General features: G+C 46.1%; 1 protein-coding gene across 1 annotated transcript; it reads left to right on the plus strand.

Annotated features, from left to right (window-relative positions):
- The first annotated feature begins 5,803 nt into the window (after window positions 1-5,803).
- On the plus strand, window positions 5,804-6,307 carry MSGN1 (mesogenin 1). The gene has a single exon (XM_035111229.1). The coding sequence runs from the start codon at window positions 5,807-5,809 to the stop codon at window positions 6,305-6,307; it is 501 nt and encodes a 166-aa protein (XP_034967120.1). The 5' UTR covers window positions 5,804-5,806.
- Window positions 6,308-24,115: the final 17,808 nt, after the last annotated feature.

Here is a 24,115-nt window from a genome sequence, read left to right on the forward strand (position 1 = left end):
TATAACAACTTCTGCAGCTGTCAATAAATTTGTGAGCAAGTCCTTTGTAGCCTGTGAACCTTCCACCCCATCGTAAATAGATAATGCTACTTTCGGTCAACTTTAACCCAGTGATTTCTGTTATCTCCTTAAAAACCCTTTGCCAAATAAATTGTACAGGTTGACACCCCCACCACATGTGAACATAATTCCCTGTTTCCTGGTATCCCCTCCAACATAACACCGAGTATTCCTTGTTTATTTGATTTAATTTGACTGGTGTTAAATACCGTCTCCAAATTAATTTATAATAATTTTCTTTTACTCTTATAGACAACATTTTCAACATACGTTTCTCCCATATTTTTCCACAGCTTTGACTATCTATCTGCCCTGTTGTCTCCTTTTCCCACAACTCTTTTAAATGATCTTCTTCATCCTCCATTTCTATAATAATAAAAACAAAAATATTTTTTTCTTTATACCCCACCCATCTGGCTGGGTTTCCCCAGCCAACAGAAGTATTAAAATGCAATAATTTATTAAACATTAAAAGCTTCCCTAAATAGGGCTGCCTTCAGATGTCCTCTAAAAGTCTGGTAGTTGTTTTTCTCTTTGACATCTGGTGGGAGGGCGTTCCACAGGGTGGGTGCCACCACCGAGAAGGCCCTCTGCCTGGTTCCCTGTAACTTGGCTTCTCGCAACAAGGGAACCGCCAGAAGGCCCTTGGCGCTGGACCTCAGTGTCCGGGCAGAACGATGGGGGTGGAGATGCTCCTTCAGGTATACTGGACCGAGGCTGTTTAGGGCTTAAAAGGTCAGGACCAACACTTTGAATTGTGCTCAGAAACGTACTGGGAGCCAATGTAGGTTTTTCAAGACCGGTGTTATGTGGTCTCGGCGGCTGCTCCCAGTCACCAGTCTAGCTGCCGCATTCTGGATTAGTTGTGGTTTCCGAGTCACCTTCAAAGGTAGCCCCACATAGAGCGCATTGCAGTAGTCCAAGCGAGAGATAACTAGAGCATGCACCACTCTGGCAAGACAGTCTGTGGGCAGGTAGGGTCTCAGCCTGCATACCAGATGGAGCTGATAAACAAGCACTTCTTGAGGAGTATGAAGCTGCCTCATATCAGGTTAGACTTCGTGTATCTAACCATTAGTGAAGGTGGGCCATTGGGATGAATAGACACCAACCCAGCAACCTCAACTTGCCCTCAGCCAGCATCTAGTTCCCACCTAGTGCCCTGCATTCACAGCAGAAAAAGGTATCAAGACAATTCCTCTGTGTGAGTTATGTTTTTTGGGGGGAAGTTCCAGGCTTCCACATCCTTCTGCAGGCTTTTATATGTACATTTTGCTTCATGTTCACTACAGAAAAGCCAAATGAGGCCTACAATTTCAGGAACGCTTAGTCTCTGCGTTCATACAAAACAGCAATCAAAGTTTAATAACCACGACCCCAAATGCTCATATTTTAATTAGTTCATCTATTTTGGCTTATAGCTTGCTATCACAATTCGAGAGGAGTTCTTAGAAGCCTGTGCCATTGAAATTAACTCTTGCCCTCCGCTGCCTGCAGTCCAAGGGATACATGACTTCCAACATTTCTCCAATGAAAGTAGGAACATCTTATTCCATAATAATAATAAAATAATTTTATTATTTACGTTCCCCCCCCTAATCTGATTGGGTTGCCCCAGCCACTCTGGGCGGCTTCCAACATATATAAAAAGCATAATAAAACAGTAAACATTTAAAAAGAAAAGTTCTCTATACAGGGCTGCCTTCAGGTGTCTTCTAAAGGTTGTAGAGTTATTTATCTCCTTGGCTTGGGGGTCGCATCACTCCATACTCCCCAACATTTCTCCAATGAAAATAGGGGCATCCTAAAGAAAAGTGGGACATTCCGGGATCAAATCAGAAGCCAAGGTGGCTTCTGTAAATCCAGGACCGTCCCTGGAAAATAGAGAGAGTTGGAGGGATATGCATGGACTGGAAATGCAAGATAGCCCCATTGACAATGAATTTATATGCATCATTCCTAGCTCCTCTTCTCCAAGACCTCACACCCCATCTCCAAGTCAGCGCTTCTTAGTCAAACATGGGGAATGATATACTGTACTTCCTTGCCATCAGCTCCACCTCGAAAATCAGTGGTCAATAGATCATCAACATCAGCAGCACCTTCCTTATTACTCACACAGCAGTTCTGAGTATTCAGAATGCTTTAGTTGCCTAAATTCTGCAGGACATTTTTTTTCTTAGTCAGTTCACGGCTTCCCTGTTAGTGGTGATGCCTTGATGGGTCCTAAAACTACCTGCAAACCCTCCAAGTGTCTCTATTTTCCAGGGACAGTCCCAGATGTAGAGAAGCCAAACTCCTTTCTGATTTGATCCCAGAATGCCCCACTTTTCCTTAGGATGTCCCTATTTTCATTGAATAAATATTGGAGGGTATGGAGTTATCTGACTCCCGAGCCGTCTGAAGGCAGCCCTGTATAGGGAAGGGTTGTTTTTTTTAAAAAAAAGTTTAATGTTTTATTATGTTTTAATTTTATTTATGTTTTATGTTGGAAGACGCCCAGAGTGGTAGGGCAACCCAGTCAGATGGGTGGGGTATGAACAGTAAAATTATTATTATGGAACGGAGTGTCTCTATTTTCATTGTAGAAATGTTAGAGGGGATGTACCTGCTCAGTATGACAAGAACAACAGAGTCCCCGCCCCACAATTTTTCCCACTGCCAACAAAAACCAAGAAATAAACAGAAACAGAAGCTACTTGCATGACACTGACACAAAAACCCTATACATACACTGTGTAGAAGAATGAAAGTTTCCCACCACCCCCTTCTTTCCTCCCAGCCAGGGCCGGCGTGTCCATTAAGGCAAACTAGGCAGTTGCCTAGGGCGCCAAAATGGAGGGGGCGCTGGTGTGTTTCCCAGCTCGCAAACGCTCTCTCTGCCACCGCCGCCGCTTTCTCTCCTACTGCTGCTTGCTGCTGCAGAGGTGCTTCCCTGCAATGCCCTGCAGGGGGCACAGGGCTGCGCCACAGCCAGAAATGGGGGGGCGCGCTCAAACCAACCAATCAATCAAAGCAGGTGGGGAGGCGGGGGAACCTGAGTGCACGTGCGCCCAGTTGTTAGGCAGACGGGTTTTTAAAAAAGAAAAGGAAAAAAGAGTGTGCGGCCTTCGGGGCGGGGCAGCAGAGGACACGCTCCACACTCCAGGCTCCTCCCCTCACGCGCCTCCTTGGCTAATCGCCGAGCGGGAAGGCGGGGGATGGGGCAGAAGGTGATCTCGCCTAGGGCGCAAAAAAAACCCTAGCACTGGCCCTGCGAGTCCCAGCATTCTCTCCCCCACCTCTCTTCTCCCCAACTTTATATTGTCTGTAACGTCAGCAGCATCTCACGCCAAATATGGGTGATCTGTAGACAGAAATCTATGAAGTGAAAGCAGAGATGCTGTACAGCATGTACCTTTGTAACCCAAGAGAATATTTAATAAAAACAATTTTTAAAAGAATAATTGTTAAAAATAAAAAAGAAGGGCAACACAGAGAGGAAAGGCCACACCAAATGTATTATTATTATTATTATCATTGGTAGTGATGGTGTTGATTATTATGATGATAACTCCGGCATTTCAGCTTGAGAGCTGCTTTTTGGTAAATGCCAGCAAAGGAAGGCTGCTTTCATAATCAGCTCGCTGAGTTCTGGCTGACCCCTTCCCTTACTTTTGAGGATTTTTGGTGGAACTGCTGCCTGGCTATGGCACTAAGGAAGAACAAGGATGGACACATTGCTTTCCCCAGAGAATCCAAAAACTGTGGTTTACCCCAGCATTCCCGGGATTCTTGAGTGGGGTGGGCTTTTAACGCATGGTGTTTATGCAGATGGCGTAATTTTTGTCCCTGTACAAGATTTCATTTTGACAGCCTCTCAGGGCTCTAAAAGAAGCATAGCTGCCAAGTTATCCCTTTTTTAAAGGGATTTTCCATTATGCTGAATAGGCTTCCTCGTGAGAAAAGGGAAAACTTGGCAGCTATGAAAAGAAGTATTCTAAATAAATGAACAATCTAAAATCCTTGCAGCAGTTCCGGCAGGTAAGTTATTATTCTCATGCCTGCATTGCAGATGAGGGAGCTGTGACAAAAAAGGTTAATGGAAGCCCTGAGCGAGCTCATGGCAAAGACACAATTCCAACCAGAGACTTCCCAACCTGTAGTACAGAACTATGCACGTCTACTCAGAAGTAAGCCCCATTAAGTTCAGTGGCACTTACTCCCAGGTAAAAAAGGATAGCGGCTGTAGTCTCCTAAACCATTATGCTACATCCGCTAGAAAGAATCAGCCAAGCTCTGTCTAAATAATGTGACTATTCCTGCTAAATGTAGATAATGGGATTGATCGAAATGCCTTCGGAAAGAATTCCATTATTTTACCAAGCCATTCAGACCAATATGAGGAAATTATTCTAAGTAGAACATCTGTACTATTCGGTGGTGGTGGGTAGGCAAAAGGCAATATTGCCTCTAAATGGTAATATATTTGCATATTATGATATTGTTTTCTGTAAGGAGCTGTAAGTGCTGAATAGGGGTTATGATAATTTGGAAGGCTTTTAATGCTTGTTTTTGGTGTGTGTTTTTTAAAGGAATGTTCAACATAGTGGACATTTAGAATGTTTAGATTCAGAAAGAAGACAATCAAATATTAAAAATCTGAAACACCTTTCTCCATCCCCGCCCCCCAGTTTGGTTTATTTGGGGAGTAAAATGTGGGGAATCAACTCTGAGTTTGTGGGGTGTGTGACATAGCGGAACGCATTTTATTGGAAGCAATTCCACGAGGAATATTTTATTCAATAGCATAATGCCCAACATTTCTCCAGTGAAAATAGGGACGTCCCATTCCACTCTGGGCAGCTTCCAACATATATAAAAACATAATACTGTAAAACATTTTTTTAAAAACCTTCCCTATACAGGACTGCCTTCAGATGGCTCAGGGGTCGGATAACTCCATACCCTTCAACATTTCTCCAGTGAAAATAGGGGCATCCTAAGGAAAAATGGGACATTCTGGGATCAAATCAGAAACTGGGGTGGCTTCTTTAAACCAGGAAATAGGAGCACTGGGAGGGTCTGTAATAGGAGTTTATTGTCTGTCCTTGTCAGCCAAATTACCACTTTAAATCCAATCCAGAAACCCCACATATATTAAGTAAAATAGAAACACCATCAGCCCACCCACCCTCACCCCATCTTTTCCCCTTTTCTTCCCAATGTCTCAACAAATGAAACTTATTTGTAAAAGTGTTACAGGAGACGTTGCACATATTTTTGTAAATCAAGAAAATCTTCAATAATAATAATAATAATAATCCAACCCAGTCAAACAAAATTGAAACCTAGGTGTTGATCCTGTGACCTATTTTCTATATTTCCTTTCCCGCTGCCAGTTATTCCCCGGGACACTGTTAAAGGTAGATAAGAAGGCTCGATTTGTTTTGTTACAAGATGATAATCTCCCCCCCCCCAACGCCACCACTTTTCTTTCTCACTATGGCCTGTTAGCTTAAATGGGTTTTAGCCAAAGGTTGATAATTATCATAGAGAGGAAAGTAACACCGCCAGGAGTTCATTTTCCATTTTGACACTTGCCTTCCTTTGAATCCCCCCACACCTTGGCCCCCTCCCCGTTTCCCATTTTGTCACTATCATAAAAGGGTCTCCCGCAGACAGGGAGGCCACAGGTTTTGCCTGCTTGCAGCTTTGACAGGAAATCATTCCCCCTTGCCACAAATCGGGCCAGGCTTTGATGAGCATGGAAGGGAGCGCGGAGTCAGAGAACTCTTCCTACTTCTCCTCATGGGACTGGAAGACTGGGCCTCTGGAGCTCAGCCAGAGCTCATCTCCCCAGAGCATCTCTCCATCCCCTTCCTTCGAATCCTATGCAACCTCGCCTTGTCCCCTTGTGATGGAGATGCCCTGTGCCGCCAGCAGCAGCAGTGACAGCAGCAGCAACAGCAACAGGAGCTATACCCTGATGGACTTTCCTCCTGTCTATCTCCCAGGCCCTGGCCAGGGCAAAGCCCTCGCCAAGGGCTCCAAAGTCAGGATGTCTGTTCAGCGCAGGAGAAAGGCCAGCGAAAGGGAGAAGCTGAGGATGAGGACCTTGGCCGAGGCGCTGCACACTCTTCGCAACTACCTGCCTCCCGTCTACAGCCAAAGGGGTCAGCCTCTCACCAAGATACAGACGCTGAAATACACCATCAAGTACATCAGCGAGCTCACAGACCTGCTGAACAGCGTCAAGCAAGTATAGAGAGGCCTGGGAGACTCTGGGAAGGTTTCCTCGCCGAGAAAGCAGGAGTCATTTCTTTCCCTTTCTTTAAGGAGTAACTTTCCATCGGGCAAACATGGACCTGTTCAGAAGTTGCTCTGCAAACAAGCTGATCGAAAGGGAGCTGCCCACAGTTGGATGTTTGTATTGGGACGAGGCAAAGGAGGACCAGATCTCGGTCAGGAACAATGGTGACAGTGTGGTTTTGAAATAATCACGATTCCACTGAACAGTTTTTGAAATTAATTATAGCTGACCAAATTCCTTCTGCTTAGGTATGCTTTTGAGTTGGTGATCTGTGGACTTCTTTCTTTTTTTTCTTTTTTAACCCTGTATGTTTGCTATCATGTCTCTTTGCTGTTTGTAGGCACTTTATATTAGCAGCAGGATAAAGATGTGTATGTTTAGTTGGAGAAATGCTTCTTCACTCATTTTCTACAGTAGCTTTGGTGGAGGAAAGGAAACAACAACTTTGTAATAAAAAAGCTGCTTCCATATGGGTTTATTATATCCCTGAAGGAGATTAGAGTTGGAATTCTAATCCGAGATCCTTTTTAGTTGTTACTATTTAGAAAATATTTTTTTCCCTGCTGTCAAATATTCCCAGGATGGTTATATTTCTAACATAAGAGTACATTGCTCTGGTTCATTTCAATCTGAAAGTGTCTGTGCGCTTCTGCAAATGTAGAACTGCTTTCTATTGGACAGAGCTCCAAAGCAAATTTATGGCAACCGAGAACAAAGGAATGATGGTTAGTCTATTGGTATCTAAATGAAAATAACCGATGTAGGAGGCATGTGTCCTCAGGGGGCATAAAGTAAGCTTAGTTCCAAGCAATGTACAAATTTCCTGGCAAGCAGTTCATGTGCTTTACAGATGAGATGTGTGAGCTGTTAAAACAGGAGAGGGCCCCTCTCTCAAAAGGGCTCCTGTGCAGATAGCAGTGGGCAATCCATGTCTAGACCATCACATGTGGTGTGTGTGTGTGAATGTACATTCGTCCCCAGTGTGTGTTTATGCAGTGATATACATGCACACGCAGCAGCTGGCTCATGTGACTACCTGCATACTGGTTCCATGCTATTCCTGCATTTAGGCTGCAATCCTACACACACTTGTCTGGATTCATAGGGTTGCCATATTCCAAAAGGTTGAAATCGAGGGGCAAAGTTATTGCAAAATCCATCCACCCCCCCCCCCCAAAATGATTTTTTAAAAAGCTATTTTTTAAGGAAATTTGCCCCCCCCCCCCCAAAAAATCATCACTTCCAACTTGGGGTTGCCGTATGCCCAGGTTTCCCCAGGCATTTTTACTGATTTTTGGAAATTCCACCCGGGTGCTATTTACAGCGGAAGAATCCCAGATATGTCCAGGAATTTTCCAACGTATGGCAGCCCTAGCCTGGAAGCCGGTCCCATTGAATTCAATGGGGTTGGCTTCTGAGTAGACTGGGCTGAGCTTAAAAGTCCTTTGTTGAGTAGCAACTGCATTACATTTGAAGGAGCCCCCACATACCTGGGTGACCAGGAAGTCTTGAGTATTATAGAATAAGGATTTTAACTGCTGAGTGATAAAATGTAACAGGATTGATCCCCGCCTGGGATGGCTGCACATTCCTGCATTGCAGGGGGTTGGACTAGATGATCCTTAGGGCCCTTTCAAATTCTACAATTCTGTGATCCCTTGGTGATTTGCTTGCTCCATTACCAGCCTGTTGGACCAGTGATCTGCTCTTTGCAGAATCTGCAGCTGGGAAATAACGCCTTTTAGGACCAATGTGTGTGTGTGGGGGGGGGCAAGCTCATGTTCTCCTGAATTCTTGGATCAAGCAAGATGATGCTAAAAAAATTTTTTTTGCAGTTTTTGCTGTCACCTGATTATCTTGATCTGCTAGAACAGGCATCCCCAAACTTCGGCCCGCCAGATGTTTTGGACTACAATTCCCATCTTCCCCGACCACTGGTCCTGTTAGCTAAGGATCATGGGAGTTGTAGGCCAAAACATCTGGAGGGCCGCAGTTTGGGGGTGCCTGTGCTAGAAGAAAGGACACAGTAGAAAATGGTTGAGCAACCTGGTCTGGATAGTAGCAAAGGGGTAATAACCTCACTCCTCAAATCATTATACAGTAAAGAGTGCAAGCCAGAATCGCATGAGCTACTGATTCAATACTGCCATCTCCACATGGACATAAGTGTTTTTCCAGTGGGATTTTTTGAAATCGACCCTCAAATACAACCAAAGACAGTATATTTAAGGCCCAACCATACTGGGATGAGAGGAAGGGTTTATGGAGCAGGTCCATTTTGTCTTGTGGGAAAGTGCTTATGGGGTAGATTGCTTGGTAGGGCACTCTTCATCTGAGAGTCATGGGTTCAAGCCCCACATTGGGCAAAAGATTCCTTCATTTCAGGGGGTTGAGCTAGATGACCCTCGTGGTCCCTTCCAACTCTACAATTATATGATTCTCTGGTTCTATGAAGGCTGGAATTCAAGACATCCCTACTTAGAATAAAGACCTGTTTATTTCAGGAGCCCTTACTCCAAGGTTAAGTGGGGTTATGATTGCAGCCTAATTCTTCAGTTGTACAAAGATAATCAAAATTTAAGGAAAAAGTTACATACCTGCAAATAAATCTCTACCCAAGCATACTTTGAAATACTGGGACGTTTGTTTTTTATTTATTTTATTTATTGGTTTTGTTAAATAATTTCAGTTGCAGGCAACCTTTACATGTAGTAAGAACAGAAAAATACAGGATGGCATTCAACTGGATTTTAAACAGAGTAGAGCCACTGAAATGAATGAGCATGATTAAGTCAGGTCCATGAATTTCGATGCACTGACTCTGAGTAAAATTGAGCTGAATACCACCCGCTGTCCTTTGAAATAAAGTGTGCTGTAACGTTTTAGTATCCATCCATCACTTCAAATTATCAGTGCTCAACACATTCCCCCAAAGTGTACTCAGAGCCTAGGAGGTCTCTCTAGCCTTTGACAACGTTGTTGTAAATTGCTCTTTTTATTTTCTCCCTAACCACCCACTATCACCCTGCAAGGAACTATGTAGAAACCTCTGCGTGCAAGTCTTAAGTTCCTGTTAACTTTAAGTTAATCAATGTCAAAGGTGCATCAGGCTGCAACGCGCAAAAGAAAACATTTGCATTGTCAATTTTGCTTGAAATTGATTTCACACGACCCTGTTCTGCCCTCTGAGAGCAGAACATGGGGAGGGGAAAGAGAAGGATCTGTATAATGCTGCAATGCAGATACGAAGAGCAAGATACAAGGAGTTCACCTCTCATTTTGCCTGGGACGTGGCACACAGGGACAGCCTGGTACACAGAATAGCTTCAAAATGCACACCGCACAGTGTGAAAGGAAGGTTGGGAATGGTAACAATGAAGACACAGTCTTGGATTGTCTGGTTTGCAAATAATAGCATGACTTTAAAAAATCGGATCACTTGTTCCTCCACCACCAACCCTTTTTCTTTTTTTGTTGTTTAGTCGTTTAGTCGTGTCCGACTCTTTGTGACCCCATGGACCATAGCACGCCAGGCACTCCTGTCTTGCACTGCCTCCCGCAGTTTGGTCAAACTCACGTTCGTAGCTTCGAGAACACTGTCCAACCACCTTGTCCTCTGACGTCCCCTTCTCCTAGTGCCCTCAATCTTTCCCAACATCAGGGTCTTTTCCAAGGATTCTTCTCTTCTCATGAGGTGGCCAAAGTATTGGAGCCTCAGCTTCACGATCTGTCCTTCCAGGGAGCACTCAGGGCTGATTTCCTTCAGAATGGATAGGTTTGATCTTCTTGCAGTCCATGGGACTCTCAAGAGTCTCCTCCAGCACCATAATTCAAAAGCATCAATTCTTCGGCGATCAGCCTTCTTTATGGTCCAGCTCTCACTTCCATACATCACTACTGGGAAAACCATAGCTTTAACTATACGGACCTTTGTCGGCAAGGTGATGTCTCTGCTTTTTAAGATGCTGTCTAGGTTTGTCATTGCTTTTCTCCCAAGAAGCAGGCGTCTTTTAATTTCGTGACTGCTGTCACCATCTGCAGTGATCAAGGAGCCCAAGAAGGTAAAATCTCTCACTGCCTCCATTTCTTCCCCTTCTATTTGCCAGGAGGTGATGGGACCAGTGGCCATGATCTTGGTTTTTTTGATGTTGAGCTTCAGACCATATTTTGCGCTCTCCTCTTTCACCCTCATTAAAAGGTTCTTTAATTCCTCCTCGCTTTCTGCCATCAAGGTTGTGTCATCTGCATATCTGAGGTTGTTGATATTTCTTCCGGCAATCTTAATTCCGGCTTGGGATTCATCTAGTCCAGCCTTTCGCATGATGAATTCTGCATATAAGTTAAATAAGCAGGGAGACAATATACAACCTTGTCGTACTCCTTTCCCAATTTTGAACCAATCAGTTGTTCCATATCCAGTTCTAACTGTAGCTTCTTGTCCCACATAGAGATTTCTCAGGAGACAGATGAGGTGATCAGGCACTCCCATTTCTTTAAGAACTTGCCAAAGTTTGCTGTGGTCGACACAGTCAAAGGCTTTTGCATAGTCAATGAAGCAGAAGTAGACGTTTTTCTGGAACTCTCTAGCTTTCTCCATAATCCAGCGCATGTTTGCTATTTGGTCTCTGGTTCCTCTGCCCTTTCGAAATCCAGCTTGCACTTCTGGGAGTTCTCGGTCCACATACTGCCTAAGCCTGCCTTGTAGAATTTTAAGCATAACCTTGCTGGCGTGTGAAATGAGCGCAATTGTGCGGTAGTTGGAGCATTCTTTGGCACTGCCCTTCTTTGGAATTGGGATGTAGACTGATCTTCTCCAATCCTTTGGCCATTGCTGAGTTTTCCAAACTTGCTGGCATATTGGGTGTAGCACCTTAACAGCATCATCTTTTAAAATTTTAAATAGTTCAGCTGGAATATCATCACTTCCACTGGCCTTGTTATTAGCAGTGCTTTCTAAGGCCCATTTGACTTCACTCTCCAAGATGTCTGGCTCAAGGTCAGCAACCACACTACCTGAGGTGTACGAAACCTCCATGTCTTTCTGGTATAATTCCTCTGTGTATTCTTGCCACCTCTTCTTGATGTCTTCTGCTTCTGTTAGGTCCTTACCACTTTTGTCCTTGATTATGGTAATCTTTGTACGAAATGTTCCTTTCATATCTCCAATTTTCTTGAACAGATCTCTGGTTTTCCCCATTCTATTGGGCACAGAAATGTAATTGTCTCTTATTGTCTCAGCTCTAAAAAATATTTACATGGAAGAAGCGTCTTTTAAATGACATGGAGGTACATTTAAAGCACGTGGTTCTTCCTTATGTTACCAGAAAATTGCTGTACAGAGAAATAACCCCCCTTCCCAAACACTGTTAATAATGCACAGCGTTTTTGCACTTTAATGTTGGCTATATCTTAGAAATATCGCTTTTGGTGCTGATACCTGACGTGAATTTAGAATGCATATAACAACAAACTTTATGTTCTGAGTGCCTAGCCCTAGTCTTATGTAGCCAAAACAGCACCATCCACAAGGGGGGCAGGGACGCGGGGGGCGCTGTCGTCTAAACCACTGAGCCTCTTGGGCTTGCCAACCAGAAAGTCAGCAATTCAAATCCCTGCGACGGGGGAGCTCTGACCCAGCTCCTGCCAACCTAGCAGTTCAAAAGCATACCAGTGCGAGTAGATAAATACGTAAACAGCATTTCCGTGCGCTCTGGCTTCCGTCATGGTGTCCTGTTGCGCCAGTAGCAGTTTAGTCATGCTGGCCACATGACCCGGAAAGCTGTCTGCTCGGAAAGCTGTCTGCTCCCTTGGCCTGAAAGTGGAGATGAGCGCCGCACCCCATAGTCAAGTTTGACTGGACTTAACCTTCCAGGGGTCCTTTACCTTTACTTTTTTACCTATCTACAAGGGGGTAATGCTATCTGTCAGCAGGCTGGGGGAAAGCACATCTGAACCACATGGCTTTCCCCTAAAGTATCCTGGGAACAGCAGTTGGTTAAGGGTGCTGGGAATTGTAGCTCTGTGGGAAGTGAACTACAGTTCCCAGGATTCTTTAGGGGGAAGGTATATGCTTTGGAATGGGATGTGGGTGGCGCTTGCCTACGGCTTGCCGATCAGAAGGTCGGCTGTTCGAATCCCCGCGACGGAGTGAGCTCCCGTTGCTCGGTCCCAGCTCCTGCCAACCTAGCAGTTTGAAAGCACATCAAAGTGCAAGTAGATAAATAGGTACCGCTCCGGCAGGAAGGTAAACAGTGTTTCCGTGCGCTGTTCTGGTTCACCAGAAGTGGCTTAATCATGCTGGCCACATGACCCGGAAGCTGTACACCGGCTCCCTCGGCCAATAAAGCAAGATGAGTGCCACAACCCCAGAGTCGTCCGCAACTGGACCTAATGGTCAGGGGTCCCTTTACCTTTTTATATGCTTTGGATGCACAGCATGTATGTGACCTAGTCCTAGGAGGAGACTTCTAAGACGTGTTCGAAAACGGAAGCATTTTCTTCCAGGTTTTCTGCATTCCGGTTCTGAAACATTCAGCAATGGAGACATTTGAGAACTGAGGTACCACTGTATTTATTTGCAAATTTCCTTTAACCGTTTGCCAACGTAAAGACTTTCCTCCAGGAGAAACCTTAGAAAAAACACACACAAAAAGAAACAAACAAAAAACCCAAACAAATCCAAAATTAACTATATTGGTTGCTTTTGTAATTGGTTGTTGTTGTTTTGTTGTGCTTTTACATTACTGGATGTGCTAGGTTGCATTTCCAAGGATGCCCGCCAGAGAGAGTACAAAATCTCTTGAAATTAGTGCATCTAGCGCTGCTATAGAGAGGAATCTCCCGTTGTTTGCTTCTATACGACTCTCCTTCCCTACTAAGCAAAGCATCCCAGACAGAGCTTGCTTTATGGTGGCTGGTTCTGATGTAGCAATGCATCTCTCATTTTCTCTCTGGGTTGAACTCCATCCCCCCTGGTTTTTGGGACACCCCTCCAGACTACCGCCGTCTCAGAAGGGACGCCAGCTGAATAATACATGAAAATAATTAATAATTCTTTTCAGACAGTTTACATTTAATTATTGAATAGTTCAACAGATCCATATTGACGATTGCACCCGAGGCATTTATTTATTGATGATTGCGCCATCCGTTTGGAATGTAATGAATTGTTTTAATTTCCACATCCTTCTTTCGAGTCCCAGGGGTCGGTTGGGCGTGGGTGGGGGGTGGCTGTGGTCCTGCACAGAGCTCATCTCGTGGGCTTAGTCTGAATGGGAAACTTAAGGTGCATCCGCATTGCAGTTAAGCTCCAGTTCATCCGCAGAGCGCAGCTTCGTGAACAGGAGTTGGGCAAGCACAGGTGAAGGGAAACAAAACGGGCAATGTGTGTTAGGGGGAAGACATGCCCAGCCCCTCTCTGGTGTGGACAGTAAAATGCAAATGGGAATTGGAGACAGCAGAGAGGGAAAAAAAACCTTGCAGCATTTCAAGCCAGTAATATGTACATAGCCTATTTGGACGCTATGTGGTCTAAACCACTGTGGTCTAACCACTGAGCTTCTTGGGCTTGCCGATCAGAAGGTCGGTGGTTTGAATTCCCGCAACGGAATGAGCTCCTGTTGCTCTGTCCCGGCTCCAGCCAACCTGGCAGTTCAAAAGCACGTCAAAGTGCAAGTAGATAAATAGGTACCGCTGTGGTGGGAAGGTAAATGGCTGTTTTCCGTCACAGTGTTATGTTGTGCCAGAAGTGGTTTAGTCATGCTGGCCACATGACTTGGAAAGCTGTCTGTGGACAAACGCTGGCTCCCTTGGCCTGAAAGCGAGATGAGCGCCACAACCCCATAGTCGCCTTTGACTGGACTTAACTGTCCAGGGGTCCTTTACCTTACCTTTACATAGTCTATGAGGGCTGGGAAATACCTATTTGCCTGATACTTTAGGCCAGGCACCCCCAAACTTCGGCCCTCCAGATGCTTTGGACTACAATTCCCATCTTCCCCGACCACTGGTCCTGTTAGCTAGGGATTATGGGAGTTGTAGGCTAAAACATCTGGAGGGCTGCAGTTTGGGGATGCCTGCTTTAGGCAATAATGTAGAGAGACCAAGGGTAAGCCATTTTCATTTGTTCAATTAACCCTTATACCCCATCATTATCTATCTATCTATCTATCTATCTATCTATCTATCTATCTATCTATCTATCTAGTCTATCATCTATAATATCTATCTATCTATCTATCATCTATCTATCATCTATAGTATCTATGTATGTATCTATCTATCATCTCCTATAATGCAGAGTTTCCCAAACTTCTGAGTTCACGAGCCCCTGCATCATAGAATCATAGAACTGTAGAGTTGGAAGGGACCCAAGGGTCATCTAGTCCAACCCCCTGCAATGCAGGAATATTTTGCCTAATGTGGGGCTCGAATCCACAACCCTGAGATTCAGAGTCTACCAACTAAGCTATCCCAGCAATCCAGCTTGCTTATTTATTTATTTATTTCGTCATTTATTGCATTTATACTCCACCATTCCCCCCCCCCCGAATGTTGAAATTAAATCAATGAATAAGCAACAGTACATGGTTATTCCCTCCTTTTTAACCCTTACAGCAACCCTGTGAAGTAGGTTAGGCTGAGAAGCAGCAACTGGCCCAAGATCACCCAGTGAGCTTCATGGGGATGTAGGGATTCAAACCCTGGTCTCTCAGGTCCTCCTAGCCTGACACTCTAACCACTGTGCCACGCTGGATCTCCTCCTCCTCTGCAAGGCTCCGTTCCTTTGAGGTTGCCAGCAGGCATTCCAGGAAGGCTGAAGACCCCCTGGAGTTGGCATGCCTGCCACCTGTCAAATGTGGCTCATGGTGCTGCCAGAGATAAGTATCTTGGCCTAGCAGGCTCAAACAGTTCCCCACCCCTGCTCTAGGGGGCTGGGAGGGAGTGTGAAAGCAAAGAAGGAGCCTCTCGGGCAATGTTGTGTGGGGAGGAAGCACAGCAACTGTCTCCATTTTCAACGACAACCACCTGTATACGAGACCATTGCGTCAAGGACTTTATAGGCCGTCCTTCTGGCCTGCTCGCTCTCAGCGATGAGCATGAGCCATCTTCTACAATGGGGCAATAAGCAACTTTACGGCGACAAAAGCAATGACGCCAGGCAGAATTTTACGGCGGCGCACTTAAATCACGAGGAGCAGACGAGAGAGGGAGGAAACAACCACCCCAATCACCAACGAGATTCAGCCTTCATTTTCTGCGGATTGGTTTACAATGTGCCATAATGAGACGCTGCCAAATGTTGCGTGAAGACTTCTTAATACTTCCCAGCCAACGAAGCCGGTGATGACTAGACAAAAGAAATTAGACGGCTGCAAAATCGCTAAAAGATTGCCGCTCAGGCTGAGCAGAAGGGGTGCTTATTGGCAATAGATATGCATGTTGCCTTAATGGGCTCTGTGTGTTTTTGAACTTAATTGCCACGCAGTCACTTTATTCATCAAAGTACTGCTTACATTCAGCTAATTTGTCTCTGCTGACGTGCTCCGGCTGCTGCAGTAATGATGTATGTAGTGAGAATATATATATATATGAGAGAAGGGCAGAGGGAAAGTTTTTGTTGAAGTCCTAGAACCATAAGACTTGGAAGAGACCTCAAAGTCCAATGCTGAGGACAGGAAGCTCACTTCTGCAGCATTCTTCAGGGCTGGCCAACGTGGTACCTTCCATATATGTTTGTCAGGGACCTGCACTGAGGAGAAATGGCAGGAGCCTCCCCCCTCCTCCTGAATCTTCCCAGGAGCAGGAGGACAGTATAGATTTGGAACAGTGGTTTGCAGAGGGCCAGAGTTCAGAAGGCAGAAGCTGGGAAATACTGGATGGGGAACAGCTAGGAGAAGAAACACTGGGGGAGAGAGGGTTAACAGATTCACTGTCTCTGGAAAGTATTCCTCCGCTCTCCCCCAGCCGCCCAGAGTGGCTGGGGGAACCCGGCCAGATGGGCGGGGTATAAATAATAAATTATTATTATTATTATTGATAGACCACAATGGTGGACCAACATGGTCCATATCAGAGGCCATTAAAGTTCTAGTCGTGGAGCCAATGTTTCTCTCAACGACATAGATTTCATAGAATTGTAGAGTTGGAAGGGACCTTGACGACCATCTAGTTCAGTGACTAGTCCAACTCCCTGCAATGCAGGAATATGCAGCTGTTCCAGATGGGGACTGAACCTGCAGCCTTGTCATTATCAGCACCACGCTCTAACCAAATGAGCTGACGAGCTTTGCCTGCGAAAGGTCCCAAGTTCAATCCCTGGCATCTCCAGGCAGGGCAAAGAGCAATCCTTCTCTGGCACGCCAGAGAGGCATTGCCAATCAGGGCATGAGATAAGGTGGAGCTCAATGGACCGGTGGTCTGTGTCACAACTTCCTATGTTTGTTGTTGTTGGCACCCCTCTGTCTCAAGAGACAATGGAGAGAGCCTCCAGGGGTGTAGTCAAACTGCTGCATTAGCAGCACCAAAGTGACCTGCCCGGGGAACAAGCCTGGCCATTGTATATGGAAGTCCTAGCGACAAGACCACCCTCTCGGTCTCACTGATGTGCTCCAAAGGAAAGCAGAGCAATACATTTGGCACCAGCTTTGTGGCAGGAGTTGTCAGAAGGATGCCATCGAACCGTCTTAGGGACTCCAGATTTGGTAGGGTTTACTCCTTAGCTTTTCCTTCTCCTGAAGATGTCCCACAAGGCAGCAGGTATGGGTTTCTCCTTGGAGTTTACTCCTGAAGCCTTTCTCACAGATGTGTATAGCCGCAAGGCAGTGGAAGTTTAGGGTCAGAGTTTTCTTTCCGAGGTGGACGAGCCCCATCTGCTCCTCACTTCCCTCTCCAGCACATGCAGAAACCTCCTTATAATAATAATAATAAACTTTATTCGCAGTAGCCAAATGCCATGGCAACAATAAAACAGTACACAGTAGAAGATTTGTTAAAAGCACAAATTAGAATCCTGAATTATCAATCAGTTGGTGGCCCTTATTCTAATTGCCCCAGCAATGAAGCTAGCAACCTTAGCTGTTGTCTGGTCATTTAGGTCTGATAGAAGGAAATGCATTATGGCCATGGTTGAGCGCCCTGGGATGGTTAGAAGGAGTGGAGTAAGGATCTCGTTCCTCAAGTCTTTATAAAGGGAACAGGACAGGAGGACATGTGCAACTGATTCTTTACTACCATCTCCACAGGGGCAAAGTCGTTTCTCAAATAAGAGCTCAAATACACACCTCCTGGTGTAGGGTGGTATATAAATTCTAATAATAGTAATAATAATTGTGAATCATTAGAATTGCCCAACTCCCCATGTCTATACAGATACTTGATCTTTACAGTATGAGTTATAACACAACTGCAGAGTTTAAGTAAGTGGAAGGCCAACATATTTTTTTTAAGCAAAGGAGGCTTGCTCCTAAACAGCACTGTGCATGCCTCATGAGATCAATCTAAGTGTTCTGTTTCCAGTGTTGTTTTATATGAATATCGCAACAGTTCCTAACCAGTCCCAGAATTGCTGATACAGCACTTAAAAGCTCGCCGTGCATCCCGAACATATTCCGAGCACGACCGCACGAGTCCCAAAGCTACTCTTACAGCAGTTGCGAGATGTCAGTGAATCCTGTATTGTTACGAAGAAGTCTGTTCTCAATTCCGCCGAGGTCTCTTTAGAGAACAGAACTTATTACAGCACCAATACCTTCCAGGGAAAGAAGCAGTACAAATACGAGGAAGATTGATTTCCCCCCCTCCTCACTTGAATGCCTTCTGCACTTCAAAACTCTTCTGGGCTAAGAAAATGAGCCACATCAATTATTATTATTGCTATTTTCTGATTAAACAATGCTGCATCAGTGCTCAGCGAACTGCTTACTCACGATACAATGGCCCTTGGATGAAATGGGCTCACTGCTTGCAAGGAGAGGTGGTTTGCCTTATTGTGGCATATTCTGACCCTCCTGGCCACATCCGTGCCATACATTTAAACGAGGGGTAGCGGTACTCAAACTTTTTCAGCAGGTGGCTGGTCCACTGTCCCTCAGACCTTGTGGGGGGCCAGACTATATTTTTTTGGGGGGGGGGAATGAATGAGGGACGATGAGCGGCATGCGAAAGAGCTCCGGAGATGGGCTGCTTTAAATGGCGGCCGCTCGAGAGGGGCGCTCAGCCAACTGCGGCTCCTGTGTCTTGTGAGCGGCAGGGGCTGGCGGTGGCGGAAGAAGAGTGATGATGAGCAGAGCGTGAAAGGGCTCCAAAGAGGGGTTGGCACCAACAAAACCCAGCTCCCTTCCTCTTCTAGGCAGGGTGGGGAGAAGCCAGGAGGAGGGAGGGAGGAGGCGCCGCCGTGTGAGGGAGAGGGATGGAGAGGGAAAGAACGTGCGTGCTGGCGATCCACACGCTGGAGATCCATGCGGCAATTCCCGGACCATCCGTAGGCCAGATTTAGAAGGCAATTGGAGCTGATCCAGCCCACAGGCCTTAATTTGCCTGCCCATGATTTAAACTTTTCCCCGAAGGAATCCTGGAAACTGTGAATTCTTTGGGACCATTCCAGTGCTGTTCCCACTGCCCCCAGGATGCTCACTCTCAATTCCTTCTTGCTCTCTCCTACTGGATATTTTACACTGAAATAAGGGACAACCCTGTATGGGGTAACTGTGCCCCTGAAGGACCAGGTGTGCAGCCTGGGAGGCATTTTGGACTTGCAGCTGTCCATGGAGGTGCAGGTGAATTCTGTGTCCAGGGCGGCTGTCTACCAGCTCCATCTGGTATGCAGGCTGAGACCCTACCTGCCCGCAGACTGTCTCGCCAGAGTGGTGCATGCTCTAGTTGTCTCCCGCTTGGACTTCTGCTATGTGCTCTATGTGGGGCTATCTTTGAAGGTGACCCGGAAACTACAACTAATCCAGAATGCGGCAGCTAGACTGGTGACTGGGAGTGGCCGCCGAGACCATATAACACTGGTCCTGAAAGACCTACATTGGCTCCCAGTTCGTTTCCGAGCACAATTCAAAGTGTTGATACTAACCTTTAAAGCCCTAAATGGCCTCAGCCCAGTATTCCTCAAGGAATGTCCCCACCCCCATCGTTCTGCCCAGACACTGAGGTCCAGCTCCGAGGGCCTTCTGGCGGTTCCCTCACTGTGAGAAATGAAGCTACAGGCAACCAGGCAGAGGGCCTTCTCGGTAGTGGCGCCCACCCTGTGGAACGTCCCCCCATCAGATGTCAAGGAAATAAACAACTACCCGACTTTTAGAAAACAACTAAAGGCAGCCCTGTTTAGGGAAGTTTTTAATGTTTGATGTTTTATCGTGTTTTTAATATTCTGTTGGGAGCCGCCCAGAGTGGCTGGGGAGTCCCAGCCAGATGGGTGGGGCATTAGTAATATATTATTATTATTATTATTATTATTATTATTATTATTATTATTATTATTATTATTATTATTATCATTATTATTATTATCATTATTATTATTATTCAGGAGAGGTGGCAACCCTAGAAAGCCCCCACTGCAAGATGACAACTCCTCAGATGTTTTCTGCCTGTGCATTGAATGGCTGCAAGGAATTGCGTCTTTGCCTGACAGCAGGAGTGCTTCATGTTGGGACCAAGTCCCAGGACTTTTCGTTTTAATTACTGCAGAACATCAAAGCGTTTTGTGGTTTGGCCCCGCTTTCTTTCCCCATCATTGTGCTATTGTTTATGATGCTGTTTTACGGAGGTCGGTTTGATCGTTAAGTTTGCTCTTAATGCTGTTGCGCCGCTGCATATGTTTCCTTGCAAGCGAACTTGATTTTTATCATAGGAAGGTGGGATCCATCTGTCTAAAACAAACTTGTATGTCATAAACTCGCAAGTTAGCAGAGATGATCTAAAGGAGCCACGTCCAGCCTGTGTCGATTATTGATAAAGGGGCTGTTGCTCTGGTTTTGCCCATCCGGGATGGGAATTAGGGGTTAACAAAAAGAGCCTTAAAGCTCCTTTAATGACTGTGTGGATATTTCCTCTTTTATTGTAAATAATTTTTATTAAAAGTTTTTCAAATATCCATTTTCACAATTCAAATCTTTCAGTATACCAATGCATTCAACGACTTCCCTCCTTCCCCTTCCAAGGCTCCTTTATTTTAACCACAATTCCTGCATATTCTTGTATATCCATTTAATTCAACACCCCCCCCCCATTTTAATATCCCTGATGTGCTGTTGAATTTATCTTAATGCTGTCAGTGTTTTCGTCTGTGTACGATTATTTTCTATATATTCAACAACAAAAACCCACTCCTCTTTAAATACTTGTTCTTCATGCTCTCTAAATCTGCTAGCTGTGCATATTCTCACGTCTTAAGTTGCCCATCCTCCTTATTAGTGACCTCACTCACTTTCCATTGTTGGGCTAACAGGATCCGAGCTGCTGCTGTTGCATACATACATAGATTTTTTTCTGATTCCTGGGTACCTCTGTCTGAACCATTCCTAAAAGGAATGCCTCTGGGTTTTTTTTTGGGGGGGGGATAGTTGATTTAAACATTTTTTCCATCTCATTGTAAATCATTTCTCAACTAGTGGAATTCAGCCCGTTAAAATAAACGGGCGCTAGAACAGATTTTATTGTTTTTTAGTGTGCAAAGCAAAGAGGAACGGGTGTGCAGCCCCACCGAAGCGGCGGCTGTGGGAGGGGCTAGCCGCCCCCCCCCACGCGCCGCCGCCACAGAAAGAGGCCGAATTGCGGCCTTCTTCTGGGCGCCCACTGCCCAACTGGGCTCAGCGGAGCGCCCCAACAAAGCGGCGGCTGTGGGAGGGGCTAGCCCGGGCCCCCCCACGTGCCGCCGCCGCCACAGAGAGAGGCCGAATTGCGGCCTTCTTCTGGGTGCCCGCTGCCCAGCTGGGCTCAGCGGAGCACCCCAACGAAGCGGCGGCTGTGGGAGGGGCTAGCCGCCCCCCCACGTGCCGCCGCCGCCACAGAAAGAGGCCGAATTGCGGCCTTCTTCTGGGCGCCCGCTGTCCAGCTGGGCTCAGCGGAGTGCCCCAACAAAGCGGCGGCTGTGGAAGGGGCTAGCCGCCGCCCCCCACGCGCCGCCGCCACAGAAAGAGCACCCAGACTAAGCGGATTAAACGGTAGGCAGGGGGGGGGAGAGCGCACGCGTGTGCGCGTTCTGTCTCTCCGTCCAATCCCTGTGTCTCTGGGGTACATGCGCAGTACCCCAGGGACACACGGGACAACTGGACGCAGGGACACTTGCATATTATTATATAGGATACCCTTTAACTTTTCTGCATGCCCACCATATGTGGAAAAAAGTTCCTTCAGTTTCCTTACACATATATGAATTGTATTTATACATCCTAGCTAAACTACTCGGTGTTAGATACCATCTATGAATCATTTTCATAGAGTTTTCCTTCAAGGTTTCCTGAATGGGCAATTGGCTTGCTGGGGAGGTAGAGGAGCGCCTTGGATCAGAGCAGTGCACAGCAGTTTTGGGAAGTTCAGGTTAAGCCATGATGTCATGCACCTCTCTAGTCCTTGTGTGGCCATTTAAAGCAGGGAGGGGGAGGATGGGAACAAAATGGAATGTGTTGCCTTTGCCTGCCATTGGCTATTGCGCCACCTACTGTTGGCTCCTTGGCTTCCACCCTACCAATCCCAGTGGGCTCATATGAATATAACCTGTAGAGAAGCTGCTATTTTTTTTCTTGCCTGCCTTAAACTTGTTTTTTCAACATCTTTATTTTCTTACACCTGTATAGGGAAGTTTTTAATGTTTGATGTTTTACTGTGCTTAATGTGTTTAATTTGTTGGGAGCTGCCCGGAGTGCAACCTGAGTTCAACATGGTTGGCATATAAACAACAAATTGTTGTTGTTGTTACAAAAAAAAAGATGGCATAAGGGGGAGCACCTGATCAGGAATATGACAAAGGCAGATTTAGGGGAGTGTGTCCGACCAGTTTGGTTGCACAAGGTGCAGAGCCTCAAGAGTATCACAACTCTGAGGTTGAAGGTGAGGGGCCGCCAAATTTTGGCACCACACAGGACACAGCTGAAATTTGAGACCCCATGGTGTCATGGTGGTCGGCTTTAAGGTGGGCGGCACTGTGGTTCAAACCACTGCGCCTCTTGGGCTTGCTGATCAGAAGGTCAGCGGTTTGAATCCCCATGACCGGGTGAGCGCCTGTTGCTCTGTCCCAGCTTCTGCCAACCTAGTAGTTCGAAAGCACGCCAGTGCAAGTAAATAAATAGGTACCGCTGCGGCGGGAAGGTAAATGACATTTCTGTGTGTTCTGGGTTCTGTCACAGTGTTCTGTTGCATGAGAAACGGTTTTGTCATGCTGGCCACATGACATGGAAAGCTGTCTGTGGACAAACGTCAGCTCCCTCGGCCTGAAGCGAGATGAGCTCTGCAACCGCATAGTCGCCTTTGACTGGACTTAAATGCCCAGGGGTCCTTGACTTTTTTCTCTCTTTTTTGCCCTCGCACGTCCCGTTTGCAATGGGAGGAAAGCATCCATTGGCACTGTTTAATATGGTTTTAAAAATAAATGTGCAAGGGATAAAGGTGGGAATAACTGTCATGCCCAGCTTGGCCCTTTGTCTAGAAAAACTGGGGTGCAGCGCTGTAGCCGATTCCCAAAGCTGGCAATTTTGAGGCTGGCTGTGCTGTATAGGCATATATGCTTGCCTTCATCGCCTGCCTCTTTATGCATTTGTTGACAGAGCAAATACTACAGAGATGTTGCATAAGTTGCTGCATTGTTGTCGCGACCTGCTCCGGGACCTTAGAGTGAAGGACGGATAATAAATCAAATTGACAACAACAATGCTGTCCCATCCCATTACATATGTCTCCTCAAAAGCAAGCCCCACAGAGTTCAGTGGGACTCAGACAAGTGTATCTGCAGGACATCTGCCTGAACTGGGTAATGCATCTTCTTCTCCAGGGAAGTGGAGAGTCTGGAAGAGTTCGGCATTTTATGTGCACTCCCTCATCCAGATACAAAAGAAGGGGAAAGGAAATGTTTCCATTATTCATGAGAGCAGAGTGGGAATGTGACTAAACGCTCTCAATACACAAGGACTCTCATCTCTCTCTCTGATCAGCACCACTCGCCTGCACAGAATTATTGATTCCAGGTTTCCATCCTCCTGAAGCACTGCTAGGTAAATTTCCAAAGCTATTTCCCCCTGTGATGATGCCTCTAGTCTATAATCTTGCTTTGGCAAGCCGAGGAACCACTCAGTGACAAGTGGCAAAGTGCTGCCTTACCCCCACTTTTCTTCATTGTCACTGAGCGCTTCCCCCAGCTTGCCAAAGCACAATTGTGGGCTATAGGTATTGTCACAGGGGAAAATAGCATCCCCCAGGGATGAAGGAAGAGTGGCCTAAGGTAGGGATGGGTGAAATCTGTGGTCCTCCACCAGGCGATGTTGTGGGGACTCCAGCTCCCCACATCAACCACACACCCAGCTCAGCACAGCTGTTAGTCAGGGATGACAGTGGGGGCAGGGCAAGTGTGCCAATCTGAGTAGATTATTGAGGGGGGGGGAGGAAGAAGCCCCACTCCACACAATCAATCACAAAATGCACCATACGCTCATCAACTTGGGGTGTGTGTGTCCTTGGCCCCCTCAAATAATTTACCGGGGGGGGGGGACCTCAGCCCCTAGGAGTTGGCACCTATGCTGCTGCAGGGGGCCAACTTTGGTAATC

The sequence above is a fragment of the Zootoca vivipara genome, chromosome 3 (genome assembly GCF_963506605.1).
Source record: "Zootoca vivipara chromosome 3, rZooViv1.1, whole genome shotgun sequence".
In the NCBI taxonomy this organism is placed as follows: Eukaryota; Metazoa; Chordata; class Lepidosauria; order Squamata; family Lacertidae; genus Zootoca; species Zootoca vivipara.

Excerpts from the sequence above, each read along its gene's own strand:
- MSGN1 (XM_035111229.1), top strand. The coding sequence starts at position 5,807 with ATGGAAGGGAGCGCGGAGTCAGAGAACTCTTCCTACTTCTCCTCATGG.